Source organism: Balaenoptera physalus (genome assembly GCF_965194825.1).
Source record: "Balaenoptera physalus genome assembly, chromosome: 2".
NCBI classification, from domain to species: domain Eukaryota; kingdom Metazoa; phylum Chordata; class Mammalia; order Artiodactyla; family Balaenopteridae; genus Balaenoptera; species Balaenoptera physalus.
In genome coordinates this window covers 113,440,463-113,457,807 of record NC_138883.1, presented here as the reverse complement: position 1 = coordinate 113,457,807, position 17,345 = coordinate 113,440,463, and the positions used below count along the sequence as shown (strand labels likewise).

At 37.9% G+C, this 17,345-nt stretch overlaps 2 protein-coding genes across 5 annotated transcripts in view; one reads left to right on the top strand and one right to left on the bottom strand.

The window, feature by feature from the left end:
- SPESP1 (sperm equatorial segment protein 1) overlaps nucleotides 1-17,345 on the bottom strand; it is a 166,183-nt gene that overhangs the window by 146,681 nt on the left and 2,157 nt on the right. Inside the window, exon 2 of one of the 2 annotated variants that reach the window (XR_014259131.1) lies at nucleotides 16,723-16,860. The exons of the other annotated variant lie outside the window; for it this stretch is intronic. The gene's annotated coding sequence lies outside the window, so the exon portion shown is untranslated. Of the gene's footprint in view, nucleotides 1-16,722; nucleotides 16,861-17,345 lie in introns of those variants that run through there. 2 annotated transcript variants of the gene reach the window in all.
- Nucleotides 14,905-17,345, top strand: part of ANP32A (acidic nuclear phosphoprotein 32 family member A) — a 41,278-nt gene continuing 38,837 nt past the window's right edge. The window contains exon 1 of one of the 3 annotated variants that reach the window (XR_014258919.1): nucleotides 14,905-16,735. Coding sequence is in view for 2 of the 3 variants with exons in the window: in XM_082447255.1 (XP_082303381.1) it covers nucleotides 16,019-16,735 (717 nt within the window). In the remaining variant the exon portion in view is untranslated. Of the gene's footprint in view, nucleotides 16,736-16,805; nucleotides 16,937-17,345 lie in introns of those variants that run through there. The other 2 variants (XM_082447255.1, XM_082447256.1) reach the window with 2 other exon arrangements.

The window sequence follows — 17,345 nt, the reverse complement described above, 5'->3', positions numbered from 1 at the left end:
GCACAGAACAAGAAATTAGAAGTTTTTAACAAAAAATTAGAAAATATTAAGAACAACCAAATGTAATTAAAGAATACAATAACTGAAATGAAAAATATACTAGAAGGAATTGATAGTAGACTAAATGAGGCAGAAGAACGGATCAGTGAGCCGAAAGACAGAGTAGTGGAAATCACTGCCACCAAACAGATAAAAGAAAAAAGAATGAAATGAAATGAGGACAGTTTAAGAGACCTTTGGGACAACATCAAGCACACTAATATTTGCATTATAGGGGTCCCAGAAGGAGAAAAGAGAGAGAAAGGGCCTGAGAAAGTATTTTAAGAGATAATAGCTGAAAACTTCCCTAATCTGGGAAAGGAAACAGTCGACCTAGTCCAGGAAGCACAGAGAGTCCCATTCACGGTTTACCCACAGAAGAATACACCATGACACATTGTAATCAAAATGACAAAAATTAAAGATAAAGAGAGAATATTAAAAGCAACAAGGGAAAAGCAACAAATAACATACAACAGAACTCCCATAAGGCTATCAGCTGATTTTTCAGCAGAAACTCTGCAGGCAGAAGGGAGTGGCATGATATACTTAAAGTGATAAAAGAGAAAAACATACAACCAAGAATAATCATATAAAGTTCTTAAATTCACACTTCAGTTTTAGTATTTTTTTCATAGATTTAAAAAGAGTTTTTAACGTAAACTATCATATTGTCTGTAGTAAAGACAGTTTTACTTCAACCTTTTACAATCTGTATACCTATGTCTTTCTCTTGTTTTGTCACATTGGCTAGGACTTCCAATACAATGTCAAACAGAAGTGATAACAGTGAAAATGCTTGCCTTTTTCTGACCTTAAGGCAATATTTTTCAACATTTCACCATAATCGTACTGTGTTAGCTCTAGGATTTTCTTAGATGCCCTTTATCAGCTTGAAGAAGCTCCCTGGGGCTTCCCTGGTGGCGCAGTGGTTGAGAATCTGCCTGCCAATGCAGGGGACATGGGTTCGAGCCCTGGTCCAGGAAGATCCCACATGCCACGGAGCAACTAGGCCCGTGAGCCACAATTACTGAGTCTGTGCGTCTGGAGCCTGTGCTCCGCAATAAGAGAGGCTGCAATAGTGAGAGGCCCGCACACCGCGATGAAGAGTGGCCCCCACTTGCCGCAACTAGAGAAAGACCTCGCACAGAAACGAAGACCGAACACAGCCAAAAATAAATATAAAAATAAGTAAATAAATGGAAAAAAAAAAACCTAAAGAAGAAATACATGGCAAATATCTTTAAAAAAAAAAAAAGAAGCTCCCTGCCATGCCAGTTTAAGATATTTTAGTTGTGAACTGATACTCCCTTTTACTGAACACTTTTTCTGAATCTACTGAGAGTATGACATGGGTTTTTACCTACACCTTATTATTGTGACAAATTTCATTGACTGATTTTCTCACATTAAACTGCCCTTGCTACCCTGGAATAGTTCTCATTTGCTAAATTTTATTTAAGAATATGTACCTATGTTCATGAAAGATATTATTTTGCTGTAATTGCCTTTTTTGTAATAGCCTTATAAAGTTTTATATCCAGGTTATGCTGAACTCATAAATGCATTAGGAAATATTCTCATCCTCTATTTACTGAAAGAATTTATGTAAGTTAGCATCTTTTCTTCACTAAATATGTAATAGATTTCACCAGTGAAGCCATCTGTGCTTGGAGTTTACTTCATGGAAAGGTTTGCTATCAATTTATTTTTTTTAACATTTATTTATTTATTTGCCTGCATCGGGTCTTCGCTGCGGCACACGGGATCTTTAGTTGCAGCATGAGAACTCTTAGTTGCAGTGTGTGGGATCTAGCTCCCCAACCAAGGATTGAACCCAGGTCCCCTGCATTGGGAGCATGGAGTCTTAGCCACTGGACCACCAGAGAAGTCCTGCTATCAATTTATTTAATAGATATAGGACTATTCAGATTTTCTATTTCTTCTTGATTATATTTTGGTAAATTGTGTTTTTCAAGGAATTTGTCCATTCATCTAAATATTCATATTTGTTGGCATAAAGTTATTCATAATATCATCTCTTTCTTGATACTGTTGTGTGTATGTGTGTGTTCTCTATTTTCTTATTCAGTCTTGCTAGGGTTGTTTTTTTTTTTCCCTAGAAAACAAATTTTGACTATACGGATATACTCTATATAGGTGTATATTCTATTTTGATTTCTGCCCTTATTTTTATTATTTCCTTCTTTCTGCCTGCTTTGGATTTTTTAAAAGTTCTTTTTCTAACATCTTGCATTGGGAGCTTAGGTCATTGATTTACACTATTCTTCTTTTCTAATATATATATTTCAATCTATAAATTTATTTAACATATTATTTTAACTGCATCTCACTAATTTTGATAGGTTGCATTTCCATTATAATCTAAGCTAATGCTCAGATTACTTTATAATTTCCATTGTAATGACTGCTTTGATCCAAAGTTTATTTTTGAAGTTTTCCCCTTAATTTCTAAATACTTGGCATTTTTTAACTTACAGTTCTGTTAGTGTGTACTAATTTAATTCTATTGTGGTCAGAAATAATACACTGCATGGTTTTAAGCCTTTGAAATTTGCTGAAACTTGCTTTATGGACTGAAGTATGTTTTATTTGATAAGTGTTACTTGTACTTGAAAAGAATGTATATTCTGTACTTTTGGGGTATAGTATTCTATAAATACTAATCAGGTAAAATTGGTTGATAGTATTGCTTAGATATTCCATTTTTAACTTTTCTGATCATTCTGTGTTGAATTCTCCAAATATGATCATGGATTTGTCTATCCTTTTACTCTGTCAATCGCTGCTTTATGCATTTTATAGTTATATTCTTAGGTGCACTGTTGTTGCTTCTTGTTGAATTAACTCTTATCAGTATGGAATTTCTTTATTTCAAGTAATAGCTTCTTGGCTTAAAGTTTTCAGCTTTCTATGATTATTTGATTACATATGATTATATTAATGAAATCATACTTACTTTCTTTGGTTAGTTGTTTAAATGACATATTTGATTTGTCTTTTCACACAAAACTTATTTGTGTTTTCATACTTTGGTGTATTTTGGCATGTCTTGTGTAAGCAGCACATAATTGAGTCTTTTTTAAAAAATCTCCTACCAACCTATGTTTTTATAGGGTGTTTTGTTCTTTACACTTACACTTGCTCTATTATGACATAATTAAGTTGGGGTTAAGTCTACTATCTTGCTATTTGTTTTCTATTTTTCCCATCTGTTCTTTTCTTCCTCCCTTCATGCCTTCTTTTTATTAATCAGGTATTTTAATATTCCATTTTATCTTTTTTGTTTCCCTTTTACTGTCAATCTTTCAGCACTTAATCCTAGAATTTAAAAAGTGTATTCTCATTACAGTGTACCTATCATTGTCACAAATAATGCAAGAATCTTACTACAGTTTATCTCCATTTATCCCCACACACATATTTTTATTGATTTTATGTATTTTATTCCCTACCTGTGTTATAAACCCCACAAGTATTTGTTATTATTGTTAATAGTCAATAGTCTTTTATATTTACTGAGTATGCTGATGTAGGATCACTTCCCTTTAGCCTGAATAAGTACTTTTAAGATTTATTTATTTAGTCATGTAAGCCTGCTAGGGATACAATTTTGCAGCTCTTATTTATCTGAGAATATTTTTTTAAACTCTCATATTTGAAGGTTTTTTTTTCCTTTTCTTTTTGGTATGGAATTCTAGTTTGACAGGGTTTTTTTGTGTTTTTTGTTGTTTGTTTGTTTTACCTTTTAGCAGTTTAAAGATGTTATTTCATTGTCTTTCAGCATCCATAGATTTTTGTTAAGATATCAACTACTATTTTTATAATAGTTTCCTCAGGAGATAGTGTGGCTTTTTTTCTGGCCACTTTAAAGATTTTCTTTTTAACTTAACTTTTCAGAAGTTTGATTATGGTGTCCTTAAGTGTGGTTTTCTTTTATTATCCTGCTCGGTGTTTGTGAAGCTTTTTGAATGTGTGTCATTTATCATTCCTTAGATTAGGAAAATTCTCAGGCATCAATCTTCAAATATCACATATGTCCTGTCTCTCTCTTCTCTCCTTTTGGGACTCCAATTACATGTATGTTAAACCTTTAGCCTGTGACCCAAATCTGTCTCATACTTTGTTCTTTTTCAGTATTTTTTCCTTCTGTGTTCAGTGTAAATACTTTATATGACTATCTTTGAATCTAGACTCATACTGTAACCATTCAACTAGTTCTTAATTGCAGATATTTCAACTTGCATTTCTAAAATGCCCATTTGATTCCTATTCTAGATTTAAATTCTCTACTGAAGCACTCTTTTTATCCATTTTGTCTCCATTTTCCTCCAATTTCTTTAACATACTAAGTATAGTTATTTTGACATTTTTAAGTGATAACTCTAATATATGAATCATCTCTGGGTCTGCTTCTTTTACTACTTTATCTCATGATGATTTGGTTGTTTTTTCTTTTTCCTCTGCATGTCCAGTGGTTGGTTGTGTGTGTGTGTGTGTGTGTGTGTGTGTGTGTGTGTGTGTGTGTATCCACTGGTGCAGTGGTTAATACAGTGAAGAGGCTCTGAGTTTGAATCTTGTTCTGGCAACAAGTGTCTATTTAAATCTAGTCCTTACTCCTATTGGTAACCCTGCTAGTTCATGGTCCTTAACCCTAGGATGTGGGGTCTCAATTAATGCGTAAGTATTTGTGAAGGTTTATACATTCTCCATTAGGCTGGGCCTAACCTCTCATGTCTCCCCATATTGTGAAACCTCTGAAATCTCTGTTCAGCGCTCAGTTTCCCAGAAATTGTCCTCTGCTAGGTCTCCTGGAGTCTTGCCCTGCTCATTCACATCTCAACAGTGGACCAAGTACCTGAGGGAAATTTTTATGCAGTTTTGGAGGGCTTCTTCTCTGCAGCTCCCTTCTCTAAGGCACCTTGCCCTTCAAACCCAGCTGGGTTAGCAGGTCTGAACTTTGATCTCTGTTTCCTCTGCCCAGAGACACTCCTATTCTCTGCTTGGGCTGTATATCCCTATACTGGGATAAACATGAAGCTGACCTCATGTGCTTCCCTTTTCTGCCTTGGTTGCTGTCCAGTGCCTTCGATCATTGTTTTACACAATTTATCTAGCTTTTATTGTTGTTTACAGCAGGAAGGTGAGTCCAATGTCAGGTACTCAATCACAACCAGAGCTGGAAATCAAGAGATTCATTTTTTAAAAGGAATGAATTTAAGCAACCATTATGTTTTTCTCATCTCTAGCTGTAGAGCAAGGCTAAGCATAAAGATCCTCTTACCAAATGCTCCCACTCAAATTTAAATTCCAAATTGAAAGTCCTATGTTTTTATAGGGTTCTGTCCTTTATTTTCATGCCTCCCTTAAAACAATTAAGAGCTTAATAAAATATGCTCATTCTAATCTTTGCTAAATTTTCTATTCATATAATTGGAGTGAAACTAAAGCATTTGCATATTGATTTTCATATTTATAGAGCATTACAGACAAAAAGTTAGATTTCTTAGCTCAAAGATAGGACACAGTAGTATAAGTGCTCAGATTTCCTTAGTTTTAGGTATAGAACATGACGCTTTGATATATGTATATATTGCAAAATGATTACCACAATAAGGTTAGCTAACATCCATCACCACAAATAGTTATTTTTTTTCCTGTTATGAGAACTTTTAAGACCTACTCGCTTAGCAACTTTCAAATGTACAATACAGTATTATCAACTTTAGTCACCATGCTGTACATTACATCCCCAGAACTTATTTATCTTATAACTGGAAATTTGTACCTTTTAACTACCTTTACCCATTTTCCCCTCCCCACATCCCCCACCTATGGCAACATCAATCTGTTCTCTGTACCTTTGAGTTCAGTTTTTTAAGATTCCACATATAAGTGAGATCATATGGTATTTGTATTTCTCTGACTTCTCATTTAGGATAATGCCCTCAAGGTCAATCCATGTTGTTGCAAATGGCAGAATTTCCTTCTTTTTTTATATCTCACATTTTCTTTATTCATTCATCCATCAGTGCATACTTAGGTTGTTTCCATATCTTGGCTATTGTAAATAATGCTGCAATGAACATGAAGGTGCAGATATCTTCTCTAGATAGTGATTTTTTTTTTCCTTCAGCTGTATACCCAGAAGTGGAATTGCTGGATCAAATGATAGTTCTATTTTTAATCTTTTAAGGAAACTCCATGTTTTCCATAGTGGGTACACCAATGTTCATCCCCACCAGCAGTGCACAAGGGTTACCTCTTCTCCAAATCCTTGACAACACCTGTTATCGCTTGTATCTCTGATAAAAGACATTCTAACAGGTGTGAAGTGATAGGTCATTGAGGTTTTGATTTGCATTTCCCTGATGATTAGTGATGTTGAGCACCTTTTCAGGTACCTGTTGGCCATTTGTATGTCTTCTTTAGGAAAAATGTCTGTTCAGTTCCTCTATCCATTTTTAAATTGGATTCTTTTTGTTGTTGTTGTTGTTGTTATGGAGTTGTTGTTTATACATTTTGAATATTAACCACCTCTTATCAGATACACGATTTGCAGATATTTTCTCCCATTCTATAGTTTGCTTTTTCCTTTTGTTGATAGTTTCCTTTGCTGTGCAGAAGCTTTTTAATTTGATGTAGTCTCACCTGTTTACTTTTAATTTTGTTGCCTTCGCTTTTGGTATCATATTCAAAAATCACTGCCAAGACCAATGTCAAGGAATTTACCCCCTATGTTTTCTTCTAGAAATTTTATGGTTTCAGATCTTTGAGCTTTGTTGTCTTGCTTCATGATGAATGTAAAACCCAAAGGAATAAATATTGTGTACCTTCACTAAAACTGGCATAGACACAAAATTAGATTAGAGTTAGGGAGCTCTGTAATTCCCATCTCTCCAACAAGTTGTCTTTTAAGACGATTCAATCCCTGGGTAGGAGCCTAAAATAAAAGACAATTCCTGAGTAGGAGTCGAAAATAGTATTTTTATAGTAGACAAGCTTCTGTGTTATGGTCATAGAAACATGAATTTATTTTTGTTTCCCTCATGTTAGAAAGAATAAAGAAGTTACTTAGCAATCCCTGTTTCCCCAATACCCTATTGCTATTTATGTGACATTGAAGATCAAAGTTATTTAAATGTTTCAAAGGAACTTTTTTTCCCCCCATTTCCCCATTGGTAACTATAAGTATGTTTTCTGTGTCTGTCTGTTTCTGTTTTGTAAATAAGTTCATTTGTATCATTTTTTTAAGATTCCACATATAAGTGGTATCATATGATATTTGTCTTTCTCTGTCTGACTTACTTCACTTAGTATGATAATCTCTAGGTCCATTCATGTTGCTGCAAATGGCATTATTTCATTCTTTTTTATGGCTGAGTACTATTCCATTGTATATATGTACCACATCTTCTTTATCCATTCATCTGTTGGTGGACATTTAGGCTGCTTCCATGTCTTGGCTATTGTAAATAGTGCCGCAATGAACATTGGAGTGCATATGTATCTTTTCAAATTATGGTTTTCTCTGGATATATGCCCAGGAGTGGGATTGCTGGACAAAAGAACTTTTAAAAGTAGAGTGCCCACTATTCTCAAAGCATTTATTTAGTGTATGTGTATATATATATATATATATATATATATATATATATATATATATATATATATATACACACACGTATACATTTTATATATATGTATATATAATGCAGGGGTAACAAAAATGTGTCAAACATTATTCTTACCTTCAAGAATTTATTGTGAAAAAAAAAAGAATTTATTGTGGGAGGGGTAAATAAACATAGTACATGGAAGTAAGTGGTCCCTTGATACCCTTTACAGTGTTATGAAAGTTCAAGGAGAGGAAAGATCTTATTTGTTTAGGTGGATCATAAAAGGTTTCGTGATGCAGTGCCATCAAAATTGATCTTAAATTTTGGGTAGAATTTTGACTGATGAGGATAAAAAGGAAAGGGTATATAAGCTGGGAGAATCACATCAAAGATAGAAAAGAAGGGAATAGCAGATGGTCTGATTTGTCTGGAAATTAGAGATAATAATGGGAAGGTAGTGTGGGGTCTTCTTTTTGGGAGATTAAATGCCAGTTTGTTGGGGGGTAGGCCACCTGGAACCAAAGAGGCTACTGTTGATCAAAGGAACACTGTGACTGGAGCTCAGAAATATTCATCTAGCTATGAGAGGATATCAGGACCTCAGGACCAATGCTGGTCCACCGAAGAGTTTCTAACTACCTGAGTAGAAAATCTTGGAGAATGTCATGGTTTGCATAAAATTTAATTTATTTAAGGTAAAAGGCTTTCCTATTTTCTGAAATGAGCCCTCTCTACCTTACTATTTTAAAAATAGTCTATAGAAAATATATGATAAATGCCCATGTTCATTGCAGCATTATTTACAATAGACAAGACATAGAAACAAAGTGTCAATGGATGAATGGATAAATAAAATGTGATATATATAGGATATATATAAATGTGATATATATTTTTATATGAATGTTATTCAGCCATAAAAAATTTTTTCAAAATAATGTTATTTGGCCAAATTAAAAGTTTGCAATCATATGTTGGTCCCTAAAACACTTTTTTTTTTTTTTTGCAATGTTATTGGCCAGAAAACTAGAAGCCTGGGAGCTACTGTTACATAGGGTCAATTAGAGCTGGTTGAGTACTCTTGGATAGAGTGGAGAAAGTGTGCTAAAGGAGGAAAGATATTTGGGAAATAAAACTTAGAAGATGAAGCAACCATTTGGCTATGTGAGTCAACAGAGGACAATTCGAAGGGTGCCCTTGATAAAAACAGGAGAGTGGGGAGCATGATGGTATTTTGGTAGAGGCAGAGTAGGCAGAGGTTGACAGGGAAGATCATTTTAGTTGTGGAAATGTTCTGCGGATGTTCCTGTAGGAAACTGTTGAAAAATGTCCCTTGGGCAACTGAAATCAGTCTGGAGCTTGGGAGGGAGGTTAAGTTATTGTTGAGAAAAGATATTTATTTTATACCTACTATGAGCCAAGCACTAAATTTGGGGGGGAAAGATATATTTGCATGTCATTTATATAGACTCCCTTACAATGATCTTTTCATTAAGTACTTGTTAATACAATCGTCCCTCGGTATCAATGGGGGATTGGTTCCAAGACCCACTGTGGATACCAAAATCTGTGGATGCTCAAGGCCCAGAGTCAGCCCTCTGTAACCTTCAGTCTGCATCCATTGATTCAACCAACGTGGTATTGTATTCTACTGTATTTATTTTTTTAAATCCACATATTAGTGGACCCGCACAGTTCAAACCCACGCTGTTCAAGAGTCAACAGTATAACTCTTTTATTTCTGTTTAATGGTGCTTTAGAACCTCTAATTCAAAGATATATTGCAAATATAATGATAAATATTTAAAATTTACAATTGATCTACAAAATCATAAATGAATCAAAAACTAAGACTGAAAAAAGTTTTATTAGTGTATTGGTTAGCCTAGGCTGCAGTAACAAATAAACAAACATGTAACGGTACAGTATCTAAAAGTTTCTATCTTGGTCACACTTTGTCTCTTGATGAGCAAGTGAACAGGTTGGTAGAACAGCTCTCCATAGAGACCCAGGCAGATGGGGGTTCCACCTTCATGAACAACACATGGCACCTAAGGTCACTCTGTCACTTCCATCTCAGTCAGCATGAATTCAAGATTTCAGCCCTCCAAGTGGCAAACATTACTTCTACTCACACTCCCCTGGCTAGAACTCAGTCATATGGCCCAATTTAATGACAAGGGCAGCTGGAAAGCATAGTCAAGCTTTGTGTCTGGGAAGAAGAGGAAATGGATTTTGTCGAATAATCAGCTGTCTGCCACGGTTTGTATTAAATCGTCTGAGAAAGAGTTAAATTCTAATAAGTAAGACACTTGATCATGAAGAGCATTTTGTATGTCAATGAACAGAATCTTGAGCACTGCATCTCTGGAGAGAAGTTACTGCCATTTATAAGGAACTGCTATTCATGTAACAGTTAAACCATGCTTTAATAGTTGTAAAAATAAAACAGCTGAATTCCTATAATGTTGTGCAGAGTCCTTGCAAGGGTATCATTTGCTTTTTCCAGCTGAAAAGGAATCTAAGCTAAGTGACCTGAAATAATGGGGGGCAAGAGGCAAAAGGACAGCGTCCCAAGATTAATATGTTTTCTATAAGCAGATCCTTTCCGACCTTCCTTTTTGTTCCCAGGAATATGAACCTCTTTGATGTGTTTGTGGTTTTTGCATTTCTTTCACCATCAGCATTTTTTCTTCAGAATTGTCCTTAAAGTGACTGCATCCTATTGTGAACCCTTACTTAGTCTATGACCGCTTGCCTACTTCCAATAAATTTTTACTACAAATCTCATACCCCTCAGCTTAGTTCTGCACCTGAGCCTGAAAATACGCTCACAGCAGCAGATAGAAACCCATCAGCAGTAATATATCACTACTCAAGATCTTATACCACAAGATATCCAGAGATCTTTGCATTTATTCATGACAAATGACTTGTAGGTTATTCTCATCTTTAGCATAACCCTTAGGACTAAATTCCTTGTAATGTAAAATCAATTATCTCTACTGGGCATCCTTCTTCTCAAAGTCAAAGTTATTACCAGCTCGGATTTGTTAAGTATTTCATTGACATCAACAATAGTACATTGTTTCTTCTGGCCTAGGGTCTGGAGAGGGAAGCATTTGAAAGGAAATCAAAGAGTTCGGATATTAGCTCTGTTTTAGGTTGATCCTAGATAGGTGATGCAGTCTTGTCTTAGTATGTTTGGGTTCCTACAACAAAATACCACAGGTTGGGTGGTTTACAAATTAAAAGAAACATTTATTTCTCACAGTTCTGGAGGCTGGGAGTCCGAGGTCAGGTGCCGGCATGGTTGGGTGAAGGCTGTCTTCCAGGTTGTAGACTTCTCGCTGTGTCCTCACATGGCAGAAAGGCTAGGGAGCTCTGTGGGGCCTCTTTAATAAGGGCACAAATCTCAATCATGAGGGCTAAAGATTTAGTCACCTCCTGAAGGAGAAGGCCCCGCCTCCTAAACTCAACACTTTGAGGATTAGGATTTCAACATATGAACTGTAGGGGGAGGTACACAAACATTCAGACTACAGCAAGTCTCTTCCTCGTAAATAGCAGGGAGCAGGGGAGGAGCTCAGACAAGGCTAATTTGGATCATTAGGAAAACTTCAGAGTATGGTTTAATCAGAACACTTTAGTGGATTTTGCTTTTGGTCACCTAGCATCAGAATACTCTTTGGGCAGAATCCTAAAATAGATGGGAGGCAGGGTCACACACCCCACTGTAGGAGCTAAAGGGCTCAGATAATCTTTTCCCCTGACAGCTGGGGCATCTGCAAATATTCCTGCCAAGGGCTCTGAAGCTTGAGGGAGTGACACAAAAATGAAGGCTCCTGAAAGATCGATCATTCCCAGCAATGGAGGGGTGCAGAGTCCACAGCCTAGAGATGACTTCCAAGGTATGGGAGTCTTCTGTAGACTATACCTGGAGTACCATCTTGGCTGCTCCAGGCTGCCCAGCTTCCCACTTCCTGCTCTTTTCCTGTACCTTGTTCTTTGGTTTGTAACAGCCTTATAAGAAATTGCCTACTGCTTGTATCAGTCAGGGAAAGTTTCCATTGTCTGCAACTAAGAAATCCTACTAGCACAAACATCCCCCAAATCTGTTACACCTGTATTTTCCATTAAAATAACTTTTTCTTATTGCAAAAATTATTTATCAACTGAAAAACTTAGAAAATATAGACAAAAACAAAAAACAGTGTAACCTCATCACCCACAGAGAACCTTTGTAAAAAAATTTTTTTTAACATTTTCTGGTGCATACTCTCCTAGACTTTTTTCCTGGGTATATGAATATATTCTTTGTTTCTTTCTTTAGCTATTATAAAAAGTGCTACCACATTGTGATCAACGTGCTTGCTATTGACCTGCTGTTCTGCCTCATCTATAGCTTTGCTTCTGCACATGAACGTGAATATAGACATAATGAGTTGGTCCAGCCTAGTGAAAAGTATTTGTCACCCTTACTCAAGTTGCCTTTGAATAAACATACGTAGAAGTGATATAATTCTCTTACACAATAAGGCGTACAAAATGATTTCAGAGGACAGTGTTCCTTTGCTGGGTAAGAGTCCTCACATGACTCACTTGGTCAAGTGCATTGGGTGTAATTTTTATATTCAAGTTGCTAGAATTCAGAATTTTCAGAGGAAGTTCAGGTTATAGGTAGACTCTCCTGAGGACCTAATATTTCCACTAGAAATAATTTTTAAATTACTAATTTCTCAGAATGCACTAAATTCATCTCTAAGAAGAATTGCAGAATATACATTTTTAAATAATTACTTATATGTACAAATAATAACTGCCATTACAAAGTAGGCAGTCTGAGAGGACAGTTTTACCAGGCATGCTTAAACTTATAAACACTAGTTGCAGATAGTAAATATATTAAAAGCTCTTAGAAAATCTATTCTCTACCTCTTCCATCTTAATAGACTTTAGTACTCTTTTCTTCATAGAGGTAAACTTCAACCCCAGATAGATTAAAATGAATTAGGAGATTCTAAATTAATTGCATTTCTATTTTTTCAACCTAGGTTGTCCTCAGTCAGTCTTATTCTATGGCTCCTTAACCCATTATTTGTCTTTAAGGCATCTATTTTTTTTTCCTTTATAGCCATAATTAATACTAAAAATAAGAGATTATAGCTATGGTTTTCTTCCTGGTGAGTGGTATACAAACTTTCCTCTTATTGCTACCCCCAAATTACCCTTAATAAATATATCTAAGAAACAGACTCACAAAATTTCTAGTGAGTTTCTAACGAGTGTGTAGATAGATGATAGGTATTTTTCTATCTATAAGCTATCTTTAAGCTGCTTTTATGATTTTTACTATTAATTTTAAAAATCACATATAATGACTATTTTCATTATATATTTCATAACGACAGTGCTTTTTCTCCATGACCAATGCATTGATAAGGTAACTATTCAATAATTTGAAAGATAAAATCATCCAATGCTTTATTAAGCAAAAGAATTAAGAATGGTTTAACTTTTTAAATCCTGGACCTCAACATGCCTTTGCTATTCAAATCAAAATGCAGTAGTCTTCACATTTGTTACCATGAATTTCAAAAGAACAATCTACATTTTTAAAAAACAAGAGGAAAAAAAGAATAATCTACATTTCTAAAAGCTATTTATATAGAAAGACAAAAGAGAACATAATTAAGCTGGAGTCTTTCCATATCATTGTCTTTTGGGGTCCAGGCAGCAGAACCATGATGTAGGTGAAAAAGTACTATGGCCAGGTTCCAGTGTATGTGATTCAAGCTGAAGAACAAAAAGTTGAACTTGTGAATACATCAACTTGACTCATAAAAGGATGCTAACCAGAGGGTCTCCATCTTTAGAGACCAAACAAGGGCAAATGAGTTAAAATGGCAGCAACATCAATGTGGGTTATTTATAAAACAGTGTTTTCCAAAATGTATCAAGAGGCTAAGGACACCCATTGCTCGTACCTCTTAAAGAATAAGATGGGCTGCTCATTTGTTTGCATTGGTTCTTGAAGGAAAATATTCTGTAAGGCAGGAAGATAGCTCTCCTTACTTGAAGGCCATCTTTCTCCCTAGGGGCTCAAACCTTTGAACTGTATCTCATTTATTCTTCTCAGTGTGAATCAAATCCAGTTCTGCAAGTTACAGACTCTACATCTTTCATAACCTAACTCCCATTGTAGAATCACTCAGGAGTTAGGAACTCATCCTCTTCCCACTCCACATCAAAATTCAGCCCATATTCCTTGATATGGGGCTTCTTTTCTTACTATATGTCTGATATTCAGAGCCATTCAAGGGCATTTATTTCCTATAATATGCAATGAAGTGCAATTTAAGAAACAACTCTGTAAAATAGGGACTGTAAGGGCAGTGCTTGTTGTTGTTGTTTGTTTGGATGTTTGGTTAAGTAGCCTGGGGCAAATGGCTCAGCTTTGGCTGAACTATATTCCTATTTCCTTTTGATAATAACAAAAATCAAAATCACTAAAATTTTCTGAGAAATAAACTACAAAGAAATCTATTTGTGAAAGTGAGAGAAAAATCTCTTCTTTCAAAGTATGTTGGAAAGATGGGAAGTTAAGTATTCAATTGGCTAAATACACTTTTTGGATATTTCAGCTTCCGTAATGATTGACATCCAGTGAAGCCTTCTTTCGATTTTCTAAAACCAGTACAAAAGCTGTTATCTAAAAACAACCGTTAAGTTTAATATTTTGAGTAGTAATGAAGTCATGACTTTTTCCATTCTAATTTGTTCCTGTACATTTTTTAACGGGGGGTTTGGGCTTCCAAGTCATCTTCTCCAGTCTTTGTACGATAAAATGAGCTATTTGCTTCCCTTTAGCAGAGCTGGATGGGGGCTATCTCTGCAGTTGATTGGTTGGCTTTTAAAGGATTACTTCTTTGGAAAGGTACCGTGCCATATCCCATTGCTAGCGGCGTGGACTTAGTTGTGGTTAAAATTTGAAATTGAAGATGAGCATTTGCCACCAGAGAGGACATAAACTTCAGGACTCCTGTGCTATATAGATTCTAGACATCATATTGGCTAAATGTGTTTGATGAAGAGCTCTGTTTTGAAACAACCTTAAATACCATATCCAGAAATAACAGCTGACTCTGGTAAAGAGAGGAAATTTGGGGTCCCTGTATGTTTTATAACTAAGCCAATTTTAAAAAGAATAAATTCCAGCTACACAAATTGACCTCAATAAGATTAACAAAACTGAGGAAGACTGATGTCAGCTAAGGCAACAAGTCAAATAAATTACCCCATACTATTTTTACGCAGATGAGATAAAACAATGGCTTTCCATTTTTATTTTGCATTTCACAGCTACTCAGAGTATACATGATCACTTTTCCAATTCCACTTAATATTTTATCTGAAAGAAGAATTTACTGAGTAAAATGCTTAGTTGCAGGATTTCACATTTGCAATCCGTCAGGTTACAAAATTAAAGTTACTACAGTTTTCTTCCCCAGTGTAAGCATTCTGTATGTGCCTTTTATTTACATTCTGTCACTTTTTATTTCCTCCTAAACTTTGTATGCTCAAGAATGAAACTGTATTGGTGTTATGTAACAATATTTCAAACTTGCAACATACATATTGGTTTAATCTCTCCCTTGAACCCATGTCCCTGAAAAATAAACACAATGTATGCAAAAGAACTACCTTGGGGTGCATGAGGAAGAGTGTAGACGTGTAGAAATAAAAGAATCGAAAAACAGTTGTGTGGAGATGTATCTGTCCTGTTGACAACAATCCCCATGATTTGTTAACAGACATAGGCAGCCAACGTAGTACACAACACTGTCCTAGAACTGGCCATAAGAAGTTGTTAACCAAGTAGGAATTAAGGCTTTAAGGTCTCTTACAACCAATGTGATTCAAAAAACCGAAAGCAAGCAAACCGTAAAACTTGGAGAAAGTGCTCCAAATAGAGCCTCTTTGGCAGCCCAGATTGAACCAAATGACTCAGGTGGACAATTAAAATAAACTGTGCGCCGTTTTCTTTCACAAGGTCTATAAAGCCCATAAATTATGTTCGGTCCAGAAAGCCAGGAGTTACTAGCACCTTCCCTTTCCATTTTTAAAAATATTCAATATATTCAGCATGAATTCTTAGTCCATGGTCTTCACTCATTTATTGATTAAACAAAACCCCAGGTGCCTCTTGGTGATCACTCCTTCCAAGCTGACATGCAAACTGAAATGCCTCGCCCTGGGGAGAGTCGAGACCGCAAGGTAAGTCATCCAGAAGTGGACGCATCTTGCTTTTTATTTACTTATGTATTCAAGGGGCTGCGATGGCCACGGCTGGACTACGACGAGGCGGGAGGCGAAAGGGCGCGCGGGCTGTGAGCCGCAGCCCGGGGGTGGGAACCCGCAGAGGAGATGGGGGGCAGCAGCCACGCTCCACTAGCTCTGCCCGCTGGACCCAGAAAATGACCAGCCCCTCCCCCCACCGCACCCTTGACCCCTCCCCTCTTTCCAGGCCTTTCATCCACCCGCCCGCCCGGCAGTCCGCGGCCCCCAGACCTCTCGCCGTCTGCCTCTTTCCACAACCCGGTCGTGCGGCGCGGTCAGGCCCGGGGCAACCCCACGAAGCCCATGGCCCGGCGAGGACCCCGACCCCCGGCCCCTCCGGCCGCGCCCCTCCCTTTCGTATAACGCACCTGCGGCCCCGCCCCCGGCCAAACGCTGAGGCGGCGGCGGGCTGGCGAGGCCGGGCGGCTCGGCCCTCCAGGCACAGTCGCCTTCCCTTCCCCCTACATTCCGCCCACCCCCCTCGCTCAGCCGCCGAGCTGCCGCCGCGCTCCTCAGCCGCCCCGAAATCTAAAGGGGTCCGTCTCCGGCACCACAACCAAATGGCTGAGCCTCCCTGGCCGGCTGCGCAGCCCGCCCATTGGTCCCTTCCCCCCCGCCTCCGCCACCATTCGCTGTTGCCCGGAGACCCTCGGCGGCGATTGGCTAAGGCTGCTGCCACTCTTCCGGGCTGCCAATCCCGCCTCCACGGTGATCAGGTTAGTGTGCGCCGCGGGTGCTGGGGGCTCGAGAACCGAGCGGAGCTGGTTGAGCCTTCAAAGTCCTAAAACGCGCGGCCGTGGGTTCGGGGTTTATTGATTGAATTCCGCCGGCGCGGGAGCCTCTGCAGAGAGAGAGCGCGAGAGATGGACATGGACAAACGGATTCATTTAGAGCTGCGGAACAGGACGCCCTCTGATGTGAGCATTTGCCAAAAATATCTCTGTCGGTCCATTCTCCTACTTTGTGTGTGTGTGTGTGTGTGTGTGTGTGTGTGTGTGCGTTGGGGGGAGGCACTTTTTTTTGAGGGGGGCGCCCGGGAGATGTAGGTTTGGGGGTCGGACTGCAAATGAATTGCAAGGTTGGGGGGTTGCAGTGCCATCCGAGCATGTTCCGGCTGCCGCCGCCGCTGCCCTTGGTGTGTGACTACCTGTGCGTGTGCTCCCGCGTGTGCGAGTGTGGGTGCCAGAGTGTGCACCCATCGGGGGCCAGCGGGCGCACGCGTTTGGGTCGGAGAGAATGAGGCAAAATAACCCTCTGAGCTCGCTGCTCCCGTGACTCCGTCTGAGGGAAAGATTAACAAGAGAGGAGGAGGAGAGGGGCTGCCTC